The sequence below is a fragment of the Malaclemys terrapin genome, chromosome 3, assembly GCF_027887155.1.
Source record: "Malaclemys terrapin pileata isolate rMalTer1 chromosome 3, rMalTer1.hap1, whole genome shotgun sequence".
NCBI lineage: Eukaryota > Metazoa > Chordata > Testudines > Emydidae > Malaclemys > Malaclemys terrapin.
In genome coordinates, this window is record NC_071507.1 from 89,212,103 (window position 1) to 89,236,807 (window position 24,705).

Below are 24,705 nucleotides of genomic sequence, written 5' to 3' on the forward strand. Positions count from 1 at the left end.
ACTCCCTTCTTACTAGAGCGAAGCAGCATTCAGGGTGATAGAGCAGACAGTAACATCCCTCTGCATTATTAGCAATGGAACTAAATCATATACAAAGAGCAATATGCTGTGGGAAACAACCTGGAAAGAGCTTGCACCACTCCTTTACTTCCGAAAGGGGGCAAAATTTGGCTTTATTAGTTAACTATTTCTGGGCTTATTTTTCCCCTCGTACATCCGCTGGGACACTGTCAATGTGATTATTTTAATGGACCAACTTTTAAAAAAAATCCAGTTTGTGAAGGAGCACTCTTTAAATAATTCCCTTTAAAAATTATAAGTGTTTTCCTACTTCCTTGTTTATGACTACGAAGCTCTTTCCACAAAGGATGAATTGATTGGAAAGGGGAATTGAGCATAAAGGCCCCAGTTGAGGAAAGCATCCCTCTTCAGGAAGGTACTTCAGCACATAAGAACTGCCATAATGGGTCAGACCAAAGGTCTATCTAACCCATTATCCTGTCTTCCGACAGTGGCTAATGCCAGGTGCTTCAGAGGGAATGAACAGAACAGGTAATCATTAAGTGATCCATCCCCTGTTGCCCATTCTCCGCTTCTGACAAACAGAGGCCAGGAACGCCATTGAGGCACCTATCCTTCGTAAACTTACCTTGTTCTTTTTATGAGCCCTGTTATAGTCTTGGGCTTCACAACATCCTCAGACAAAGAGTTTCTCAGGTTCATTGTGCGTTGTGTGAAGAAATACTTCCTTTTGTTTGTTTTTAAACGTGTTGCCTATTAATGTCATTTGGTGACCCCTAGTTCTTGTGTTATGAGAAGGAGTAAATAACACTTGCTTATTTACTTTCTGCACACCAGTCATGATTTTATAGACTTCTCTCATATCTCCCTTTAGTCATCTCAGTTAAAGTCCCAGTCTTATTTATCTCTCCTCATTTGGAAGCTGTTCCATACCCCTAATCATTTTTGTTGCCCTTCTATGTACCTTTTCATATATATTTGAGATGGGGCAACCAGATATGCACGCAGTACTCAAGTTGTAGGTGTACCATGGATTTATATAAAGGCAATATATTTTCTGTCTTATCTATCCCTTTCCTAATGATTCCCACATGATCTTTTTTGACTGCCCCTGCACGTTGAGTGGATGTTTTCAGAGAACTATTCACAATGATGCCAAGATCTTTCTTGAGTAGTAACGGCTAATTTAGACCATCATATTATATGTATAGTTGAGATTGTTTTCCACTGTGCATTACTTTACATTTATCAACACTGAATTTCATCTGCCATTTCGTTGCCCAGTCACCCAGTTTTGTGAGGTTCCTTAGTTACATCCAAAGCAGATTGCAAAGAGTTACAAACTACTCAAGATAGTATCATCTGCAAATTTTGCCACCTCACTGTTTACCCCTTTTTCCAGATCATTTATGCTTAAGTGCTGTCCAAGTCAATGATATTTAAGCATGGGATTCAATGCAATCCTGAATTGGGACCTCAGGGCCTGATCCTATGCCCTGAAGTCAGTGGCATTTTGCCAGTAGACTTCAGTGGGAACTGGATCAGGCTCTAAGAGAACAAATGGATAAACAGAGACAATTCTTCCTGTAAACTCCTTCAATTCTAGCTATTATGGCATCTATTGGACTATGCTTTCTTGGGGAGATGCTGTAGTGTTAGTCATGTACACACTTGCTAACCACAAGCAAGAAGAATAAAACACAATTTCCTGTGACTTGCTGTGTGTGTGTGTGTGTGTGTGTGTGTCTATATATAGAAGTGTGATTTGAGGAAACTCTTGTACTGCAGATGATTTGAAACCGGTTTTAGAATAATGCTTATTTCTTGTTGTTGTTTGAATAAAAGCTTGTTTAAACCCAGTACTGAGACTGCTTTATTTTAGCCTGAGTGTATTCTCTGCCTCAGCAACTGGTTCTGTTTGTGAGAGTCAGTTTCAGTCAACAGAAACTGTGGCAGTGTGCAGTGTCCTGTAAGATGTCTGGCTGTTCTAAACTTCCCGCTGAAGCTCGACGCTTCGGACTATCATTCAGCAAAGCACTTGACCATAGCCCGGATCTGAAATGAGACTTAGACATGACAGTGCTGAGCACTGCAACACTTAACTTTTAGGCGCCTAGAAAATCACTAGCGCGACAATGGGATCCACAAAGCCTGGGTTAGGTATCTAGGCTCCCTATACAATGAATAGACAAGGACATATCTAAAGAATGGGATCCACAAAAGCCAGGATGCTCAGCAGGGAACCACCTAAGCTAGCCAATGGGAGATGCTGATGAGGGGTGTGTCCTAAGCAGTGCATCTCTCATGGAATTAGATGCCTAAATCCAAACTGCAGTGATCCCTAGCTCTGCTAGACACAGCTGGGAATCCCTCCCCTGAAGTCAAATGGCTTAGGAGCCTAAACTGCTGCTTGCAAGAAGTGGTCGTGCCTCAGCTTCCCTTGTAACTTTTAGTCCAGTGGTTAGAGCACTCTCCTGGGCTGTGGGAGACTGGTTTAATTCCCCCCTCTCTCCCAGATGAGAGCTCTAACCACTGGACTAAACGTTTTATAAGGAAGCACGTCCTCCTCTGGATTTTGAATGGGCCCCATTCTAAGGGTACGTCTATACTACCCGCCGGATCAGCGGGTAGCGTTTGATGTATCGGATCGATTTATCGCGTCTTGTCTGGACGTGAAAAATCTATCTGCTAATCGACGCCCGTACTCCACTTTGGCAGGAGGAGTAAGTGGCGTCAACGGGGGAGCCACAGCAGTCGACTCTGCACCATGAGGACGGCCAGGTAAGTCGAACTAAGATACTTCGATTTCAGCTACGCGAACAGCGTAGCTGAAGTCGAAGTATCTTAGTTTGAAACCCCTCCCCCGCTCCCCGATAGTGTAGCCCAGGCCTAAGAGATCAGGCCCCACGGGCAAGATGAGTGAGGTGTATGTCTCTCCCTTCCCTTGACTGTTTCTCTCCCATCCCCCCCCTCACCTGATTTAAGGATTGTTCTGGGACTTATATGGGAGATAAATGTCTGGAGCCTTAGAGTGAGGCAGCAGTGAACATGCCTAGAGGCAGGAACCTGAGCATATAGGGGACTTTTATAGTGAAAAATGTAAGTGCCTGCTGAGTTAGGTGGCAGGTCAGTGTGAGTTTTGCGGTGCCTAATGCTGGGACTAAGAGCCTAAACCCCAGATTTAGATGGTTGTGGAATCTCCGTCTCTGGAGATATTTAAGAGTAGGTTAGATAAATGTCTATCAGGGATGGTCTAGACAGTATTTGGTCCTGCCATGCGGGCAGGGGACTGGACTCGATGACCTCTCGAGGTCCCTTCCAGTCCTATAATCTATGAATCTATGCTTTATTCTGTTCAACAAATCCATCCATATGCAGCAAAGCAGTTTAAACACAGTGCTCTAAGTACTACTTGTAAGCGTAGCAGGTACAAAATGCTCAGGCGGAAATGTGATTTCAAGTTGTCCCATTAGCGTAGCCTAGAGCCCAGAGAAACAGTGCAGTTTGACTGAATTTGCTGCTAGGAACTCTAAAATTCTGTTCCTGACTCTCTCCGCCCCAGTTTATGCAACCTTCGCATAATCTCCTTGTGTGAGTGTCATCAGGGGCTAGCGGGTCCTTTAAGGGGACTCAGCTCAGCTTTTCCTGTGATGTGGCAGTTAACCTCCAGCTGATCCTGATCTGTGACTCGGTTACAGTTGGTGATCCCAGCTGTGACACGATCAAGGTGGACTACATAGAGATGAAAGAGAATGCAGTGAAGGAGACCCAGGAAGGAAGAGCAAGGGAGCTATCACTCTTAAGGAAGGGTCTGATAAAGATAGGCTGAAGAGGGCCTTGTGACACTGCACCCCATATTCTTCATAGAAATATTGTTATAATATGAATATGGCATAACTAAGATGCTTTATGCAAGATGGGTCATGTGAGATCATTAGAAAGGTTATGATCTACTGAATGTGTTTGTTTAACATGTATGAATGTATCATTTCTGTATTGGAGGTTAGGAATAATGACTATAACAATTACAACTGTGTGTGTATTTGGGGGAATGCCCACCAGATAGTAGGCAATCCACCTCAATGGGCCATTAGGAAGAACAATAGACTTGAAAGATACTAATCTCCCACCTTCCTGAGAAGCTCCCCAGGCTGCTGCTTTGACACTCTACAGGGTCAGGTGATTGGGTCACCTGGTACTAGACCCCCATCTTGGGCTTTCAGTATTTTTCCATTAAGAAGGGGTGGGGGAGAGGGTTAGACTGGGGAAACAGCATTTACATAAGGTGGGAATCTTTTATTTAAGGCTGGGAAGTAAGTCAGTCAGGACTCTTCTCTATTGCCTCGCAGTCCAAGAGGGAATATTGTGGAAAAACACACCTGATGGGAAAGGCAGCTGCTGAGTCCAGGCTGAGAGAGGGGTCCAGTCTGTAAAGAGAAATAACTAGAACTCTAAGCTACAGAAACGCTGCAACCTGCCTAAAACCAGATTTAGGGTGAGAAATTACATTTTGTAACCTGTTTCTTGAGTATATTAAGCTTAGTATGCATGTTTTGTTTTATTTGCTCAGTAATGTGCTTTGTTCTGTTTGCTATCCCTCTAATCACTTAAAATCTACCTTTTGTAGTTAACAAACAAAAAATAAACTTATTACAAATCCCAGTTTGTACAATTCATATTGGGGGGTGGGGGGAGAGGGATGGGAGGCTGTGCATGTCTCCCTTCACATTGAGGAAGGTGTGATTTTTTTTTTTTTTTTTTTTTTTTTGAGTTTGCAGTGTCCAGATCTCTCTCTCTCTCTCTCTCTCTCTCTCTAGTGAAAGACCATATTATTTTGGGTTTACACTCCAAAGGATGTGAGTGCTGAGTAAATCCCTGAGCTGAATCTTCCCACAGAGAGCTGATTTCAGTCTGTCTGCAGCTGGGTGTGGCCTCAGCTGGGTGTGTGTGCTAGAGAAGGTTTGTGGGCCTGGCACAGCTAGAACACGGTGAGGAAACCCAGGCTGGTAGAATGGGTGGAATCAATGGGACCCGAGCACTTCAGCTGGCACCCTGAACGGGGGGGTTCAACCCATTCACATGTCTGTAGGAAAGAGGGAAGATCAAAGAAAGAACTCTGCAGTTCCCAGTAGGGGGGGAAGAGCAGGGAACTTCAGCATAGTTCGAGGGGGGCAGAAAGAGCTTCTCTTTGGAGGTTGGTGTGGACCCTTTAGCTGGACTTTCCATTTCTGTCCCCTTCTGTGACTAAGAAAGATTTGATCTAGCCAGAGGGCTAAGTCACTGGACATGTATTGAGAGAGAGGGAGAAGTCATTGCAGGGCCAAAGAAGTGGTCAGTAGGGGGCACTGGAGACAGAGTACTGCAACAGCCTCATGTGGGGACAAAAGAAATGTTTGGAAGTGGTGTAAACAGAAGAGGTGTATGATCTGTCTTGCTTCAGAGCAAAACTAGATGTCTCTGATCATGGGGAAGGAGGAGTGCAGAGTAGTGGCTACTATTTATGGTCCTGACCTTGTAACCCCTTAGTCAAATAATTGTATAGCCTTAGACTACTCACTAGACCAGTGTTAGAGGGCCCAATCCTGCAATCTGTTTCATACCAAAGGGAAGTGCCCATCAAAGCATCCTTTTGTTTGTTTGCTTTGACCGCTGTCCCCCCCAATTAATTTAAGGGTGTTGATAAGATGGCTGCCAAAAAACCCTTTTTCTATCTTAATGTCTTCTGAAAATGTATTGATTGGGCCTTTGTTTTCAAAAGATTGTTATGGCTTTCTGTCATGATCTGTAAGAAAATCAGTGTGTATGTTTAAGAATTATGGGCCTTATCCTCTTCTCATTTACACTGGGGTTAACTGTGGGTGACTATTGAAAACAATATGGTGACATTGGTTTAAGTCACAGGGCTTCATTGTCCCCTCGGTGTTTAAAAAACCAGTGTCCTTGCCTGTGTTGACAACTGTATTGTTGATTGATAAAATAAAATTGTACCCTGCACTATTTATGCCTTTTTATTTATACGGTTTCCCAGGCTACAGGAAGTGCCTTAAGTCAGTATTTTTATTTATGGTTACTTTCACTCTTTCATGCACTTGTTCGTGGTGATGTTTGAGCTGCAAACACTGCAAGGGAATGTTCTTAAATCCAAACACTAGCTTGGATTGAATGGGGGCGGGGAGGGAGGAGAGGGGGGAACCTATTGAAATACGGCTTTGTAATTCCCTAAGCTTTTTTATTTTTATTTTTACAAGAACAAGTGTCTCTATTTTGTCCTTATGTCAAAGTTCCATCCCTAATTAAATTAACTATTTTTATTAAACTTGATATTGGCCTCTTAGTGTATTAAATGCTTTACAAACTTCAATTTTGTGACTGAGCTATGAAACCAGACAGTGACTTGCAAATGTACCATTGTCTTCATGAATTATTGCAATACACTTCGTTTTATCAGTGGTTATTACTTTAATCTTACAAAGTTTAGCATAAAAGGCCTGCAGTATGGAATATGTTGAACATAAATGTAACGTGTTCAAGTTTTCCATTTTTCTTTGGAAACTACTGTAACAGTGAAAAGACTGAATCGGTGGAGTAATGATATATTCTTCCTTCCTATGATCAGCTACCCTTAATACATGATTTTGTTTTAATCATGTCAAACAGTGATTTTTCCCCCTACCCTGACCCCCCCCCCCCCGCCCCCCGGATCTCCATTATACCAGACTCTGTTTTCATTTTATATTATTTGTTCTTTGATCCAGACTCCTACTGATCTTTGGGAATTGCATTAGATTAGAGGGATTCTGTGACATGGAATTAAACAGGCTAGCGAATACAAAAGGCAGTTAATCGGTTTTAATTAATGATTTTATGATAAGCCTAATTGCTGTGGTTTCAGTCAATGTACAGCATGCATTGATATCTTCCCACCCAATTGTAATTGTCAGCTATCTATGTTTGTCTAACTTTAAACATGTGAGTAGTCCCATTGATGGATTGAGGAAGTTGGTCTGAATCAGGAGAGAGGGGTTCCTGTGGTTTTCTCCACATACTTGTTTACTTTTGGCAAAACTTATTAAAATCACATTGAGGAAAAAGCACAGTCCTATCTTAAGGCTCTGTAAGATCAAGGGGCTGCTTCATGAATTGTAACTATATCCAATCCTGCTCAAACATAAAAACAGACTTTAAAAAAAACCCTTGGGTCGTTGACCAAACTAATAGACTTGCAGTCTCAAAAGTGAATTTTTAATAATAAATGTGTGAAAACAGGGATGTGATAAGGGTGTTATACTAATAACTGGTTTCCAGCCTTATTGATAGTGGCTGCAACCTGCAACTGCGGCAATAAACATATGCCACATTGTCACTTTCCAGTCTATGGAGAAGCGTCAACTTTAACTTGTCTTCAGGCAGTACACCGTATAACAAGTAGAAGGCAGCAAATCTTCATTACACAAAGGGCATACCTTGCACACTGAGATGGGGATCGATACCACCATTAGTTTAATGTAGATCACCAGCAACTATGAGATTTGGTGTTTTAATTGTCCTTTTCTAGCTACAGCTTGGTCCAAAAAAAACACCTTCCTTAAACCCTGGACAAATCACTTCTTCATTGGATTGACACCACTCTGAAGCAATGTATTCTGAAACAGATACCCCATGTTTCATGGCTGATCAGGTTCAAGTTGATTTGGATCTGGATTGTTTACTACAATACCAATAAAATAGTGTAGTTGTGTTTAGGGACACTAACTCGGGATCAAAGCCCCAGTGTGCTAGGTACTGTACAAAGTCAGTCCCTGCCTCAAAGAGCTTGCAATCCAAGTGAAAATACTGCGAATTACCAGATCCCACTATGTAACTTCTTTAGACATAGAAGATCCAGGAACAGATTTACTTAAGGAGAAAATGTCCAGATAAAGTGTATTGCAGCTAGACATATGAATTGCTGTTTTGCAAGAGAATATCAGGGCAGCACTTCTTGCTACAGGGCATGCTATTAAAGGAACTCTTTGCTTTTTCTACTAGTATGAAATTTTATTAGTGTTAGTTTTTCCAGTTTAGTGACATTTGATTTTTATAATAAATGAGATGGACTTTTTTTTTTTTTTTTTTTAATGAACGGTTCACTGGCATTCCAGCACAATGCAACGTGGTGGGTCATGTGTTGCTGAAATCAATGGAGGGGGTAGTTCATACATCTAACTAAGACCAGAGTTCTGCCTTGTGAGCATGGGCCCAAATATGCATTCCTTATTCGGGCAGACCTCTCGCTGGCATCAGTGGGAGTTCTGTTTGAGTAAACAGTACTGAATTGGATCCTTCATGTCTGAGTGCTAATATTTACCCTGTTTTCTGTGTATATTGTGCCCAACGACAAAAATGTGAAAACATGAAGTAATTGAGCAAGCTGTGCATATTGAATGCTGTGATAAGCACATTGTCTGTCTGTCCAAAATGTTGACAGTTCCCTCACTGAGTTCAAATAACAGTCCAGGAAAACGGTGTCTAGAATTGAAGGTCTGCTTCCTTGCAGGAGCAGGATTGGGCCCAAATGGGGAAGGAAAATACAAATGATAGATGGAGGGTTTAATTTGAATATACTAAAAAAGGCATCTTTATATATAGTGAGCAATGAAGTAAATACGCCCCGAGGAGAGGTTTTTAACAATCATAAAATGAGATAACAACATACTTTCTTTTGCAGTGTGGCAGAAAACTCCTAAATTGCTTACTTTAATAATGGAAAGGGTAAATATAATGGAAGGTGTGTTTATCCATGGAAGCATGCTTTGTTAAAATCATATGTTACTTATACAAAATGCAAATTTACTTGGATTTTCTTAAGTATCAGAGGGGTAGCCACGTTAGTCTGGATCTGTAAAAAGCAACAGAGGGTCCTGTGGCACCCTTAAGACTAACAGATGTATTGGACCATAAGCTTTCGTGGGTGAATGCCCACTTCGTCAGGGCATTCACCCACGAAAGCTTATGCTCCAATACATCTGTTAGTCTTAAGGGTGCCACAGGACCTTGCATTTTGTTGGTAACTTTGCGATTATGCTCTGGATAATGTGATAGTGTTAGCTACGTGAGGATCCCAGCTGACTGAATTCAGATTTTTGTTTCTATTAAAAAAAAAAAAAAAAAAGATGCTTCAAACCAGACAACCATCACATTTTCTGCCCACGAAGTCTTAATAGTCCATCTTTATTTTGAGGATCTCCAGGGTTGGTATAGGTATAAATAACTATTCAGAGCTATAACCTTCCATTGATGATATCTGTCAAGCAGGGTTATTTCCCCGTCAAGCATGTCAGCACAGAAGAGAAAGAAAAAACATTTTGTATTAGTGCTACTGACTTTGAGTAATAAACTGGATCTGGGATAGTTCTCGCTTTCTCTATTCAAAGGACGTTGTCAGGTCAACTTTTGGCCCTTAACTTCTATCTTAAAATTGCCTAGTGGTGAGAAACTTTTTTTTTTAAATTTCACCACTTTGTCACAAAAAATAGTTCCTTTATAAGGGATCTACAGGCTATATTGTTGGGGTGCTGTTGCTGGCTCTGTAGCAACAGTTGCCTAACCAATGCTATTCTGAGAGCTCTGCTGCTGAGATCCCATTGAGGATGCTAGTACATAAAGAAGTAAACCAAGACTTGATGATTGCACTGTATTAGAATAGCAGGAGAGAAGCCACATGCTATTTTTTTAAAAATTCCTTTTCTAAAAAGGAGGAAGACTTCTTATTTTTAAGCTGCTGATATGTAATTTCAAATTATGGAGAATGGATTTGATGTTTGATGGCCCTTTTGAAGTTTTTGTAAGCTTAAAGGTGACCTGCAAAATGTTCTGAGTTGGTTCACTTTTTCAGCTTATCTGCATTACTGAATAATGACTCAGTCCTGCAAGATGATCAGCTCACTTGCTCTATCAAGCAAAGCCGTTTTGTAAACACCTGGGTAGTTTTATTGATTTCAGTGGGACTGCTCACTTGCTTAAATTTTAAGCATGTGCTTAATGTCTCTACTGCACTGAGCCAGAATGCTTGGCACCTGGCAGAACCGAGTGTTTTGTGGAGGGGGACCGGGCTTCAAAAGCAAAATAAGTTACACATGCAGATATGTGCAGTACCATTCACCAGGAGGGACTAAGTGGCTGATAGCTCAGGCATCCTTTCTCAAAGCACCTTGTGAGCCTTGATTAAAACTGCTGCCCAAAAGAATGAAGCAAACCGTTTTTCTTTGTTTTTTGTCTTGAATTTCTCAGACTGTAAGAATGCAACTTTTGGGGTTGATCATGAAGGTAAAGTTCAAGGAATATATCTTATTTCAAATGTAATTGTCTGAACACCATTCTGTACAGCTATTTCATACTTTATCAAAGGATCTGATTCAGCAAAGCATGTGAACACGGTTGACATTGAGTACCTGGGTAATCCCATTTCTATCCAGCAAAGCACTTAATTCTTGAAGTCAGTGGGATTTAGGCATAGGAGCAAGTGTTTATCACCAAGGATGTAAACTGATTGAAAATGTGGCTCTTTCTCAGTGTCTCTTTGTCAGTATTTGTAACCAGGTCTTTCTCTTATGAATAGAAAACAAATTTAATAGGAAAGCAGTGAGTTATCTATGTATTAAAATATTCATTTCTATTTAACTTTATTTCTGTTTTCTAACAGCTGGTATTGTTGCTTGGTTTTGCAGACTGTCTTCTGAATTCCTGGATTTTCTTTCTGGAAGTTCCCCTTGCGTTGTTAATGAACCATGGACATCATTGGCTTTCTGAAGTCTCAGTTCATTTGCCACCTTCTTATCTGCTACATATTTATAGTGTCGGGACTGATAATTAACTTCATTCAGCTCTTCACACTTGTCCTCTGGCCAATCAACAAGCAGCTTTTCAGGAAGATCAATTGCAGACTGGCTTACTGCATTTCAAGCCGTAAGAATCTTTTTAAAGTTTTATTTCCAAATCTTGACCAATGAATTAGTTGTTAAATAAGATTACTACCTATGTTTGCATATTCATGTATATAAATCCCTACATTTTGCTGTGAGACTGTGTATTGCTTAAAGTACGATGGGTGTAGGGGTGTGTGTGTGTGTGTGTGTGTGTGTTTTTGTTAAATCAAAATGTACTGTAAAGTAACTTTTTCATCCACTCATATTGGGGCATTCCCTTGACACAAGATAATGTAGATATTGGACTCTTATGATGAGCATCATGTTTGAATGGCCAAAAAAGTAAATACTGACCAAGGAATGATAGAACTTAATATTTACAGAGGCATACTGTCATTGTATATAGTTGCATGCCATTCTAAATGGTTCTCATCCAGTATATCTTCTGATTTCTCCATGATCCTGAAGATTCATGGACATACATGACTTTATTTTTTAAATTGGGTAAGTGTTCCAGATTTCAGTAGTGTTGGCATGAAAAGATGATCGATAATACTGGCTCACAACATGACTCTTACTTACAGTACTAGCTTGCTTTGAAACTATTGCTTTTATTCATTGAATAAACATGTCCAATTGTATACTACTGTATCTATGCCGGGGCATAGCCACAGGTGGGTCTTGATGGGCTGTGGCCCACCCACCTAACATCCTGGCCCACCCAAATCTGAGCAGAGGTGTAGCATTGCCACAGTGGCCTGGAGCATCACTCGGGCACATGAAATCCAGGATGAAGCTATGTGCCAGGTCCTTCAGAAACCTATGCTCTGGCAGCTCTGCCTTGCCATTTTCTAAACTGCCCCATGCACGTGCCCATCTTGACAGGTGAAGCCCTGTGTCTGGGGGCACCAGGACTAGGGAGAGGGGGTGGTGTTGGAGAAGCTGAGTTAGCACAGTCTGTCATTGCCTGTCCACCCGAAAGTCAGGGGCCCACCCAAATTTCCATTCCTAGCTACACCACTGATCTATGCACAGTATTTATGTAATGTGTATATAATCATAAGAATGGTCTGACCTGGTATGGTCAATGGTCCATCTAGCTCAGTGTCCTGTCTTCTGACAATGACCCAAGCCAGGTGCCCCAGAGGGAATGAACAGAACAGGTAATCATCAAGTGATCCATCCCCTGTTGCCCATTCCCAGCTTCTGGCAAACAGACTAGGCCAGGGATGGTTCAGAGCTTGGTTTTGCATCCTTGCCCATCCTGGCTATTAGCCATTGATGGACCTATCCTACATGAATTTATCTAGTTCTATAACAGGATTTAAAGAGTCTTGGCCTTCATAATATTCGCTGGCAAAGAGTTCCACAGGCTGACTGTGCATTGTGTAAAGAAATACTTACTTTTTTGTTTGTTTTTTTAAACCTACTGCCTATTAATGTAATTGAGTGACCCCTAGTTCTTGTGTTATGAGAAGGAGTTATTTACTTTCTCCACACTAGTCATGATTTTATAGACCTCTCTCGTATCCCACCCAGTCGTCTTAATTTCTCCTCATATGGAAGCTGTTCCATACCCCTAATCATTTTTGTTGCCCTTTTCTTTACCTTTTCCAATTCCAATATATCTTTTTTGAGATGAGGCTACCACATCTGCATGCAGTATTCAAGATACGGCCATACCATGGATTTATATAGAGGCAATATGATATTTTCTGTCTTATCTATCCTTTTTCCTAATGAATCCTACCAGAGAATACAATAGTTAGACTGCTAATCTAGCACCAAATGGGAGCTTTGCTTGAATAAGGGCTCCTGAATTTTTGCTATCTTATTTTATTGAGGAAAATAATGTTCAGAATATTACTAACAGAAAGCTATAGGGCCAGATTCTGCGACTTACTCATGCTCAGTACTACCTTGCAGCACATCTGGTTCCTTTGACATCAGCGGGTCTAGTTTTTTTTTTTTCAATAAGATAGCACTCCGTGAGGAAAAGGGTGGCAGAATCTGGCCTTAAGTATTTATTATTGCCTGTATTTTTCTATGGTACATGGTAAAGTGTTTATGCATGTTTAATAAAAATCAAATGGCTGTGATCTCACTTGTGTAAATTAGGAACAGCTCCATAGAGGCAAGAAGAATTCCATTAGCGGATAGCTCAGTGGTTTGAGCATTGGCCTACTAAACCCAGGGTTGTGAGTTCAATCCTTGAGGGGGCCACTCAGGAATCTGGGGCAAAATCAGTACTTGCTCGTGCTAGTGAAGGCAGGGGATGGACTCAATGACCTTTCAAGGTCCCTTCCAGTTCTATGAGATGGGTATATCTCAATATATTATGTTATTAAAGTAACAGTTGTGATCAGAATCAGCCCAAAAGCTTAATTTTAAAGGAGAAACAATGTAACCTGCCCATTTTCAATAGCAGCCTATTGACTGTAGAATACTAATGTGTTCCCAACTGTCACTGTTTCTAAAATCATTGGACTAAATCCATGTTCCGTTTTGACACATCCTTGCTCAGCTAAAATTTCCATTAACTTCAGTGAGTAAGGACTTAAGGATTTGGCCCATTGCTGTTGGATCACATGGAGCCATAAATATAAGTGTCATGTGGTGATGAAGCCTGCTGTCAGCCAGGTTGGCTTATAGGAATTGTTATAAGTCCATGCCTTGTGAAGTACATGAAAGATATCCGCATAAAACTGTTGAAGTGCTCTAATGGCACTGTGCTGAGTCCTTACAATTATGACCTTCTCTCTTCTATAACTAAATGGTATCAGAAAACTGCCTTAACATGAGCTCCAAGAATTGCATAGCAGTTAAGTGCAGTAAAACGGGCTTGCTGAAAACAATGTTTCAGTTTATCTATCCAGTACTAAGAACCTAAGACAGGAAAAGGCTTGATCCTGCCCATCAGTGCCTGATGAATCACTGCATTTTGGAAAATCAGCTATACTTATCTGCTCAAAAGCAGCTGCTGCTTTTTCCAAAACACATGACACCTGTTGCTTGTTGGGAGACAAAATGGAGTTCCTCTTCCCTCCCTCTCAACTGTCCAGAGTCAGAGTAACCATGGTCTTTTAAACTCATAACACTGTCATTTTGAATGGACTATTTCATTTTACACCTGGTATGCAGCTCTGTGACCAACCTTGGGCATGTTGTAGAGGATACTGTCTTGAGCTCTGATGCATGGAGAGTGAGGTAGATATCAGTCTGCTCAGTGCCTCTTGAAGATGTGTTTTAAGGGCTGAGACATTAGTGTCTGTTTACTGGAAGGCACTTGGTGGAAGATGAGCATAGGAATGATTTAGTTGGGAGGGGTCCAGTAGGAAGTGACTCTCAGAATAAAGAGAGAGGGAACCCCCTAGAATCTCATGAATCCATCATTGGATCAGGGAAAGCTCTAAAGAAAAGACCTTTGATGTCTGATAGTTTCCCCTCACAGCGCTGTCACCAGGCCCATTCCATCCCAAACCCCAAGTTCACTTTGTTTTCTAGACACTAGTAGGGATAGACTTTTGGGGTGTGGAGTTTTTTACATGGCTTTAATTTCTCCAGGGTCTAATGTACGTACGTGTGTGTGTATATATATAAAAACAAGAATAGTTGCAAAGAGACACTTACCTCTGAGCAGCTGGGTGCAATACCACCGTGTCCCCTGCAGGCTGCCAGGTGGTTTTGGTGAGTTAACTGTCTTGGCCCTTGAGCCAAGTCAAAAAAGTCCAAGTGAACCTGTTCCAGGGTGTTAGACTGCTTATTGAACTCTATTTTCCGTCGCTAGAATCTTCAGCCCTGGCGCTGGGCCCTTTAAATTCAGTCCTTTGTTCGGGCTCCCAGATAAACCTCAATAAAGGAGACATGTCTTATGTCCCTTTACCTGTGGCTGGTAGGGGAACCTGGACCTGTCAACTACTCTGGGTTCCATCCCAGGGACTGTATGCACAGCAGCCATGTGCTGATCCTTCAGTCCTTCACTGCTATTTCCCTGGGCCTCTTCCTACCGGCCCCTCTCTCTAGTGATATCTCGGGGCCAGTGTTCTCAGGTTCTTCTCTCTGCAATCCCAGCGGTGTAACTCTGTCTGATTGTCAGGCTCCTTTGGCCAGAGAGGAACACCCTTCACTCTGCTGGTCCCAGCCTGGAACTGAACTGCTAATGCCAGAGAGCACCTTTTTTATGGGCCAGCAAGCCCTGATTGGTGGTAGTTGTCCCTCAGAGGACGAGGTGTGTTTAGCTTTCAAAATGGATGCTCTGAAGAGTCTTCTCTAGGCAAGCTTGAAGGACCCACCTTCCTTTCTCTGTTCTGTTCTTTGCTCACTACTTCTTAAAGTGGGGTGTAGCAGGACCATGAGAGCCCACAGAGGGAGCCACAAAAGCTGAATACAGCCTGCCACACCAGATTTCAAAGAAGACTCCATTTGTATTGCAGGCAACAAGTTTTGTCACTTTAATGTGTTTTAATACTCTGAGATCGCATTTGTACTCTATTTGTATGTGAACATGGAGTGTTTTGCTTGCAGATGCTAGTCACTTATGTGCACAAGTGACTCCATGCACAGGGCCAGATACTGGCCCAGGTTCAGCTCCAGTGAGGCAGTGTAGCACTAAAGCCAGCTTAGGTGTCTACTGGAGAAGTCCCCCCTGCAGAGAGGAATCTTGTGTGCTGTGTCACCCTCATTCATGATTGTTACTGCAGGGACTGCAACCTGGTGTAGTCTTCTTTGTGGATGTGAGTATTGATTACTGATTAATCTCTTAGAGTGCATTAGTTAAAGATTGTTTCCTGAGGGCAATAGCATTCTTAACTACACTGGGATGCCCCAGCTGCATGCCCCTAGAGGCTGGTAATTGTCCTAGATTAGAGCAGCTGTCAAGTCTCTCTAGTTTATGAAGGGGTCAGCAACCTTTCAGAAGTGGTGTGCTGAGTCTTCATTTATTCACAATAATTTAAGATTTCACTTGCCAGTCATACATTTTAATGTTTTTAGAAGGTCTTTCTATAATAACTAAACAGTTATATGTAAAGTAAATAAGATTTTTAAAATGTTTAAGAAGCTTCATTTAAAATGCAGAGCCCCCCGGACCGGTGGCTAGAACTGGGCTGTGTTAGTGCCACTGAAAATCAGCTTGCATGCTGCTTTTGGCATGTGTGCCATAGGTTGCCTGCCCCTGTGCCAGGGGCTGGCCTACCATCTGGACAGACCTTGGCTCAGGAGTGGTGGCCACTGTTGCACATTGTACTCAGTTATGCAAAGCACTGCTTCAGCCACTGTTGCACATCTGGCTCACAATGTTGACTTGGCTGAAAGAGGCCTTGTTTTGAATTTTGGTCCATTTGTGCCCAGAGCAAACTAGCTCTATGGTAAGAGTGATTCTTCCCCACCCCGCACTAAAGGTCAGCAAGCCTGGAATGAGTCATCCATATGTGCTTGGTGTTTGAACAAGGGGAAAATGGTATTAAAGGTTAAAACAACAATAATTTTGTATTGGAAAGAGACAGCATTAAACTAATCAGTAAAAAATGTGGTGTTTTTAAAGTATAAGCAGTAAATTCTTTGGAGCACTGGTGTGTTGATTAATAGAACAGCTTAGGTTGGGTCATTCCATGTGTAGATCTGACTGAAGTCCTTGCAGGATCAGGCCCTCAGTCCCTCCCTGGACTCCGGTGCCCCGTTATCTGGGGTGCTACCCCCTGGCATACACCCCTCAGTCTCAGGGTCTTCCTCACCAGGGAACCCCTAGCCCCACCTCACCTCAGTCATAGGGTTACCATACGTCCTCTTTTTCCCGGACATGTCCGGCTTTTCGGCACTCAAACCCCCGTCCGGGGGGAATTGCCAAAAAGCAGAACAGAGCCGCCATTTTCCCGGACCTGTTTAAGAGCCGGGCTGCCTGAACGCTACTGGCTTCGGGCAGCCCTGTGCCTCCAGACCCTGCACCGCCGGAGCCCAGGAGGGGAAGTGCCCGGCTGGGGGCGCAGGGTCTGGAGGCAAGGGGGCTGCCCGAAGCCGGTAGCGCTCGGGCAGCCCGGCTCTTAAACAGAGCTGCAGCGGCTGGAGCCTCCAGCCCCCGGGGCTCTGTGTAACTGACACAGTGTCAGTTACACAGAGCCCCAGCCGCTGGAGGCTCTGTTTAAGAACCGGGCTGCCCGAGAGCTACTGGCTTCGGGCAGCCCCCTTGCCTCCAGACCCTGCGCCCCCAGCCGGGCACTTCCCCTCCCGGGCTCCGGCGGTGCAGGGTCCAGAGGCACGGGGCTGCCCGAAGCCGGTAGCGCTGGGGCAGCCCGGCTCTTAAACAGAGCCTAAGAGGAGCAGAGCCTCCAGCTGCGGGGGCTCTGCTCCTCTTCGGCTCTGTGTAACTTATACAGTGTAAGTTACGCAGAGCCTCCGGAGCCCCGGAGGGGAAGTGCCCGGCTGGGGGCACAGGGTCCGGAGGCATAGGGGTTGCCCAAAGCCCGAGCGCTGCCGGCTTCACGGTTTGCTGGGCAGCCTCCAGACCCTGCGCCCCTCCCGGGTGCTTCCCCTCCCGGGCTCCAGCTGCGCTGGGGAAGCACCGGCTGGGGGCGCAGGGTCTGGGGGCTGCCCGGGAAACCATGGAGCTGGTAGCACTGGGGCAGCCCTTTCCCCCTGGCTGGGAGTGGGAGGGAGTAGGGGGCGGAGTTAGGGTGGGGAAGGGGCAGAGTTGGGGCGGGGCTAGGGTGGGGAAATGGGCGTGGCCATGGCCCGTGGAGGGTCCTCTTTTTTTTATTTATGAGATATGGTAACCCTACTCAGTCATAGGCTACTGCCAGTCACCAACTAGCCCCCATTCCCTGGGGCAGACTTGCAGAATAAGCCACTCATCACTGGCAAGGAGGGTTTTGGACCTGCTGCCTTTCTCTGCAACCCAGTACCTCTATGGGGCCTTGAACAAGGCTCTGCAGCCTGGGGAGTTGCCACCCTGGAGCTTGCCAGCCCCTCTGGCCTTTCCCCAGCCCTGCCTCACTCTAGGCACCCTGAGCTTCCCAGCAGCCAGGCCCTTTTCTTTCTTTCTGAAAGCAGAGAGAGACTAACTGTTCTTGGTTCACAGCCCTTTTATAAGGGCCAGCTGCAGCCTGATTGGGGCGTGGCCCAGCTGTGGCTACTTCCCCAATCAGCTCAGGTTTTCACCTACCACAGCCCTCTCCCAGGGCTGTTTTAAGCCCTTGAGGGCAGGAACAGGGTTACTGCCCTGCTACAGAAAGTAAAAGTGTGTACTTTGAAATGGTGATAAACCTCATATTGATTTGCCAGATTTGTAATAGCATGAATCACCGAGTCAACCAAAACAGTGAAATGGAGCAGGCATAGTTTAGCATAACTCCAGAGCTAAGTGAAGGCAGCATAGCAAATTCCATTCGATCAAGCAAGCTCCTCCATTTTGGTGTTGAAGGTAAAGATAATTTCACAAAATTCAGGGGAAGTGCATTTCATCTTCGACACTACAAAAGTTCTCATGAAGTCACAAATGCAAAGGGTGGTAGAGATTTGTTTTGCTTTATTTTCTGCTTTGGATATATAGTATTCCCACTCTTCCATTTCCAGCCTCTGCTGTCATGGTAGCTTATCTTCCCTTATTCCCTCATCATGACTAAGTACTGCTGGCTTCTTGGAATAGTCCATGAATTTATATGTTCTCATCCTGATTCTAATCTCTCCTGCACCAGAAAAAAGTGATCATAATCAGACTTTATAAGTGCTGTATTAGTTTCAAGAGATCATTGGCTTATTTTTAGTAACCCCCCCCCTCTCAAAACAGGAAGAGTTATAGATGGCAGCTATGTGAGCTTCCCTGCATTGCCTGATCAATGTGCCTAATGCCCTGGGAGGCCACCACCCTAGATGAAATAATGCAGTTCAGTCTTCACTGACCAGTTTTTAAAATACAATCAAATGCTGCAGGAAAGTTTTTAATTTGAAGGAGGTTATTAGAGCTGCAATTTGCTTCTAACTCTTAATTCCAAAGGGCAGAAGTAATTTGCAAATAACTTTAGGCTACTGCATGCTGACCCTGCATTCTCACAATGTCTCCTTCGCAAACCACTAGTCAAATCCTGATGTGGATTTGGAAAAGTGAGTTTAGTGAGAGTCTTGTTTGTCCACATCAGTCCCCATTGGCTGAAGAGGCTGCAAGAGCAGAGGGTGTTCATGCCTGGGCAGAACTGTATGGGGAAGCTTGTATACTACTAGTCTGCATTATTCTTGGCTCAAGCCCAGCATGTGATGATTAGTCACTCACTCTAGTGAGTACACATTCCATCCCAAATGAAACAAAATACTGGTACAAAATCTTTGCTCCTGGGCTGAAAATATTTTTGTGTCAATGAGGCTTATCTTCAAACACCATGTTTTAACAATTTGAATCAAATTGTTGTTAACTCCTGTCAGGGCTGGATCCCCACTTTGAACTTTAGGGTACAAATGTAGGGGCCTGCATGAAAACTTCTAAGCTTAACTACCAGCTTAGCTCTGGTTCGGCTGCCACCATTTCAATGGATTCCCTTCCTGGGAAGCCTTGAAAAACCTTCACCAAATCCAAAACCCCTGGGATCTACAACAGGGAGAAATTAACCATCCCCCCTCCTTCCTCCCGCCAACTCCTGGTGAATCAAGATCCAAAACCCCTTGGATCTTAAAACAAGGAGAAATTAACCATTCCCCTCCTTCCTCCCACCAACTCCTGGTGAATCAGTTCCAACCCCCCTGGGATCTACAACAGGGAGAAATTAACCATCCCCCCTCCTTCCTCCCACCAACTCCTGGTGAATCAGTTCCAACCCCCCTGGGATCTACAACAGGGAGAAATTAACCATTCCCCTCCTTCCTCCCACCAACTCCTGGTGAATCAGTTCCAACCCCCCTGGGATCTACAACAGGGAGAAATTAACCATCCCCCCTCCTTCCTCCCACCAACTCCTGGTGAATCAGTTCCAACCCCCCTGGGATCTACAACAGGGAGAAATTAACCATCCCCTCTCCTTCCTCCCACCAACTCCTGGTGAATCAAGATCCAAAACCCCTTTGGATCTAAAACAAGGAAAAATCAATCAGGTTCTTAAAAAGAAGGTTTTTAATTAAAGAAAAGGGTAAAAATCATCTCTGTAAAATCAGTATGGAAATTAACCTTACAGGATAATCAAACTTAAAGAGCTCAGAGGACTCCCCTCTAGTCTCAGGTTCAAAGTACAGCAAACAAAGATAAGCACTCTAGTAAAAGGTACATTTACAAGTTGAGAAAAACAAAGGAAAACTAACACGCCTTGCCTGGCTATTTACTTACAAGTTTGAAATAGGAGAGACTTGTTTAGAAAGATGTGGAGAACCTGGATTGATGTCTGGTCCCTCTCAGTCCCGAGAACGAACACACACTCAAACAAAGAACACAAACAACAGCCTTCCCCCCCCCCCCCCCCCCAAGATTTGAAAGTATCTTGTCCCCTTATTGGTCCTTTAGGTCAGATGCCAGCCAGGTTACCTGAGCTTCTTAACCCTTTACAGGGAAAAGGATTTTGGAGTCTCTGGCCAGGAGGGGTTTTATAGTACTGTACACAGGACAGCTATTACCCTTCCCTTTATAGTTATGACAACTCCCCTTTTTAAAATGACAAAGCTGATAAGCCCTCCCCTGTATTGAACTGCTGGGTGCTTCTGTAATATAATAAAATCAAACATTGCAAAGTTCAACAACATGAGCTTAAAATAAATGTGTGCTTAAAAGATGGTGTTAGAACATAGATCTGGCAAACCACCAGATTTTTATAAAACTACATAGGGATAGACTGTGCTCAGCCTTTGCACAGAAGCTGAGGGCACTCAAGAATCTCTCTCTTCTCTTTTTTCCCCCCTCCCCTTTACTGTGGGATGCAATGGAGCCCTTGGGGGGTCAATCACAATACTTGCACTTGTAGAAGGACTGTTTCCTCTGTATGATCTTGGGGGCTGCAAACCACCACAAAGAGGAGGATGCAGAGCCATGCCCCCCTCCTTTGCTGGTCTGTGGAGCTGGCCTTGTGTAATAGGGGGAGCAGTCTGGACCCTTTCAAGATAAGATATAGCACCAGCTCCAGGCACCAGCGAACCAAGCAGGTGCTTGGGGCGGCCAATGACAGGGGGCGGCACGTCCGGGTCTTCAGCGGCAGGTCCCTCAGCCCCTCTCGTAGGGAAGGACCCGCCGCCGAATTGCTGCCGAAGAATGAAGTGGTGCAGTAGAGCTGCCGCGAAGTGCTGCCGATCGCGGGGCGTTTTTTGCTTCACTGCTTGCAGCGGTAAAAAAGCTGGAGCTGGCCCTGATAGCTTGGATACTCCTACAGCCTACGTGGGGGAGGGATTATGTCTCTGTGCTTGTTCTTGGGGTGCCCAGGACTGACCGTCACATTGTTACCTCCAGCAAGAGGGGGAGACTTGCATGTGCTTAACTGGGTGTCAGCTCCCTGACACCTCCAGCCTGTTAGCAACCCAAACAATCTCCTCTGGGCTGTGCCAGCCCTTACTTTGCCTTGTAGGTTAACAATAGGTGTACCCAGTCTCAGTCCCTTTGAAACATTCCTCTGTAGTGTCCAGCTCCTTATCCACTTATAGAAAAAAACAGATCTGCTGTCCCCAAGTGTTCAGTATACACACCAGCGTGTTTGATTCTACTCCAGATCAGTTCCTTATATAATACCATAGCACTGAGCTAGAGTTATAGTAAAAACAATCATACATTTATTATCAATGTTCAAAATGTAAGAATTACTGAGTAAGGACAATGCAAACAGAAGGGCTAGATAAAAAAACAAAATCATAACATGAGGCTAACCTCCAGTCTAAATAAGTTTTTCACCCAAATGTCCTTTGCAGTATTTCAAGCAGGGTAGGTTGTGATCCTATTTTCATTAATGTAATTGCTCTGCCTGATTACTTCCTAGGTGCAGAATAAAGGAGTATCTTCCTTGCCTTCTCTTATCTTCTCCAAATTCCTTGCTTGTTTGTTCTCAGAGTCAGGAGGACTTCCTGCAGCTTGTTTTCTGGTGTGCTGCCTCCCACACTGCTGACTTCATATGTAAAGGACTTCCGGTTTTGTTAACTTATTAGACTGAGGGAGACAGGTGAATAAACATCCTTTGTCTGGCAGAAAGCTGTTTGTCACCTTTGCCTCGACAGACTTTAGGAACGTATTTTTTTGTATCCAGAGAACTTTTTATATAATATGTGTACATGTGTTTCACAATGATATTAATGACCATCGTGATCCTGTCTTTCATTTAAGATCTCATTTGATTTTCTGTGTTGGAACCAGAATGTACATACCAGCTTCAGGATATTCTTGTATCGGTTGGCACTGAGGGATTCTTAAGGCTCACAGTCTCTGGCAGAGCTCTGACTGGGGCAGCACTGACCCCCAGCATGGACCAGATTTTGAAGTGGCCCTTTAGAATGTACTCCGCTACAGAGAGATTCCTCTCCATATTCAAAACTATTCTGCTGAAATAAACCAGAATGGGACTCCAATGATTGGGTGTAAACCACATCCTTACAGTGTCATTTAGTGCTGTGCAGAGGGTCTTCAGTGGGGGCTAGGCCTTGTGTGGCTCTGCTCAGGGGAGAATTAACTCACCCACTTCAGTGGTGCCTGGGCCTCTTGTAGGCTCTCTGCGTGGGGGTAAAGTTTGCCCTATGTAATGACAATGCTGCTTCACAGTGGGTGCACTTGGCTTTCAAAGGGAAACTGAAGAATAAAAGCAGTGGTACAGTTGTGTGAACAAATGCTTAGTTTTAAAATGTCCTGGCTCCTAATCTGACTTATAAATAAATTAAGGCGGTGATAAATAACTGTTCTTGTGTTTTCAAAGGGATAGTATTACACCTCTGGGTAAAGTTACTTTGCAAATTACAACTTACAAATTACTGTTTGGGGGATACGAGTGCCAGGGGATGGTTCTCCTCACCCTTATTTGCTGAAGGGAGCAGAAATGAGGATCCATTGTTTTCCATTTCTAGCTCAGCTCTCACTTGCCATCATATACTGCAAGACCTCCCTTTATTCCAGGGTATACATAAACTGCACAGAACTGAGATCTAGTCTAGTGCATGAGGCATGCATAGCCCTTGCATGGATGCTTTGCATCCTGCCTTCCTCACTCAGTGGAAGGAACAGAGCTAGCTCCACCAAGCATGGGACCTTCTGTCCTGGGGGTTGGGCAGGGTTTGCCCCTATGTGCAGACAGTAACGTGTACCCTTTGGCTTTCTGTGGATTTTAATTGTTTGTGACCCTAAGAGACCCTTTATGTCAACTGGCACAGGGCACACTCAACATGCTGTTGTCTGAGTGTTTAGCCAAATGGCATCTTGTAAGGTATCCTATTAATAACTGGGGATAGGTTGGTAATGAATATTGCATGGTGTATGAAGAGGTATGTATGCTGGTAATATGGTCTTAAAACACGTTGTGATTCAACTAAGTTATCCTAGACAAAAGAATGTCGTTTTAGCTGTTTGCCCATGTCTCCATTGTAAATTAAGTAAGGAGATGCTGGAGACAATGAAAGTACATCGAAGGTAAACAAAGTAATCCAAACAAACAGAGCAAATTCACAGGACAGTGAAGAAGACAGACTGGCATCTGCACACCAGTAGGGGGAAGGAACTTTTTGTCTGGGTTCCATTTTAAAAGGCCATGGACTTTGGGAAATGTAAGAAGAGCAAAAGACATTCTAGTTATCCATCACTTACGGGACAGAAGAGACAGCACCCTCTCATTCTGTGAATGTTGGATCCTCCTACAGAAGGGCTAGTGCTGCTGATAACTTGATGGAAGCGAGAGAGCTGTTTCAGCAAAGATTGTAGCTTGCTAAAGTTAAGTCTTAGGCCAGGTCTACACTATAAACTTGTATCAGTATAAATGCCTAGTTCAGGGGTGTGAAGAATCCACACCCCTGAACGATGCTCTTATACCAACCTAACCTCCAGTGTAGACTGTGCTATGTTGACAGGAGGACTTCTCCCATGGACATAGCTACTGCCTCTTGCAAAGGTGGATTAACTACGCCGGCAGGAGAAGCTTTCCCATCAGCATAGTAGTGACTTCACTGAAGCACTATAGCATTTTAAGTGTAGACCTGCCTTTAGAACATAAGTGTTTTGTTTGTAACTCTTTGGTTGTGTCTTAGTGTCACTTAAATCTGCTCCTTTTTTTTTTTTTTTTTAAGAAACATTCTTAGCACTGAGTGAGTTTTTTTACTGTAAACTATATTTAAGGTACAGTGTGTCCTCAGCAAGCCAACAGGCTGGTGTGTACACTGTCACTTTGGAGGCAACAAACTTAATTTTTGTTGGTGTCTTGTGAGAAGGACTGGACACTGCAGAAACACATCTCTGAGAAACTGGGGACCACTGAATGTTACCTGCAAGGCAGAGGTAAGAATGGCAGAGTCTGAAGGAGTTTGGTGCGGCAGACAGCTGCTGTGACAGCCTAAATCCTCAGGTTCAGTTTAGGGTGACCAGACGTCCCGATATTTGCTTGTTTGTCCTGCGTCCCGACCAATGTGCGGTCGGGACACTGGACAAACAAGCAATTTTGCCCTCCCGGAAGAGCTCTTGCCCTCCGCCTCCTCCATCCCCCATTGGCTCCCTCCCCAAATCCCTGCCCTGGCCCCGCCTCTTCCCCATGCATGTGGCACTCCTCCCTCCCAGGCTTTTTGCTGTAATGGCGGCAAGCCTGGAGGAAGGGGGTGGTGGCCGGCTTCCAGTTCCTGGAGCTGGTGAGTAGGGGCACTGGGT

General features: G+C 44.0%; 1 protein-coding gene across 6 annotated transcripts in view; it reads left to right on the forward strand.

Moving 5' to 3' along the window:
• The window catches only part of AGPAT4 (1-acylglycerol-3-phosphate O-acyltransferase 4), a 136,275-nt gene that overhangs the window by 18,787 nt on the left and 92,783 nt on the right, over positions 1–24,705 (forward strand). For all 6 annotated transcript variants that reach the window (XR_008444322.1, XM_054021813.1, XM_054021811.1 and 3 more), the window contains exon 2: positions 10,728–10,965. Coding sequence is in view for 5 of the 6 variants with exons in the window: in XM_054021813.1 (XP_053877788.1) it covers positions 10,788–10,965 (178 nt within the window). In the remaining variant the exon portion in view is untranslated. The remainder of the gene's footprint in view (positions 1–10,727; positions 10,966–24,705) is intronic.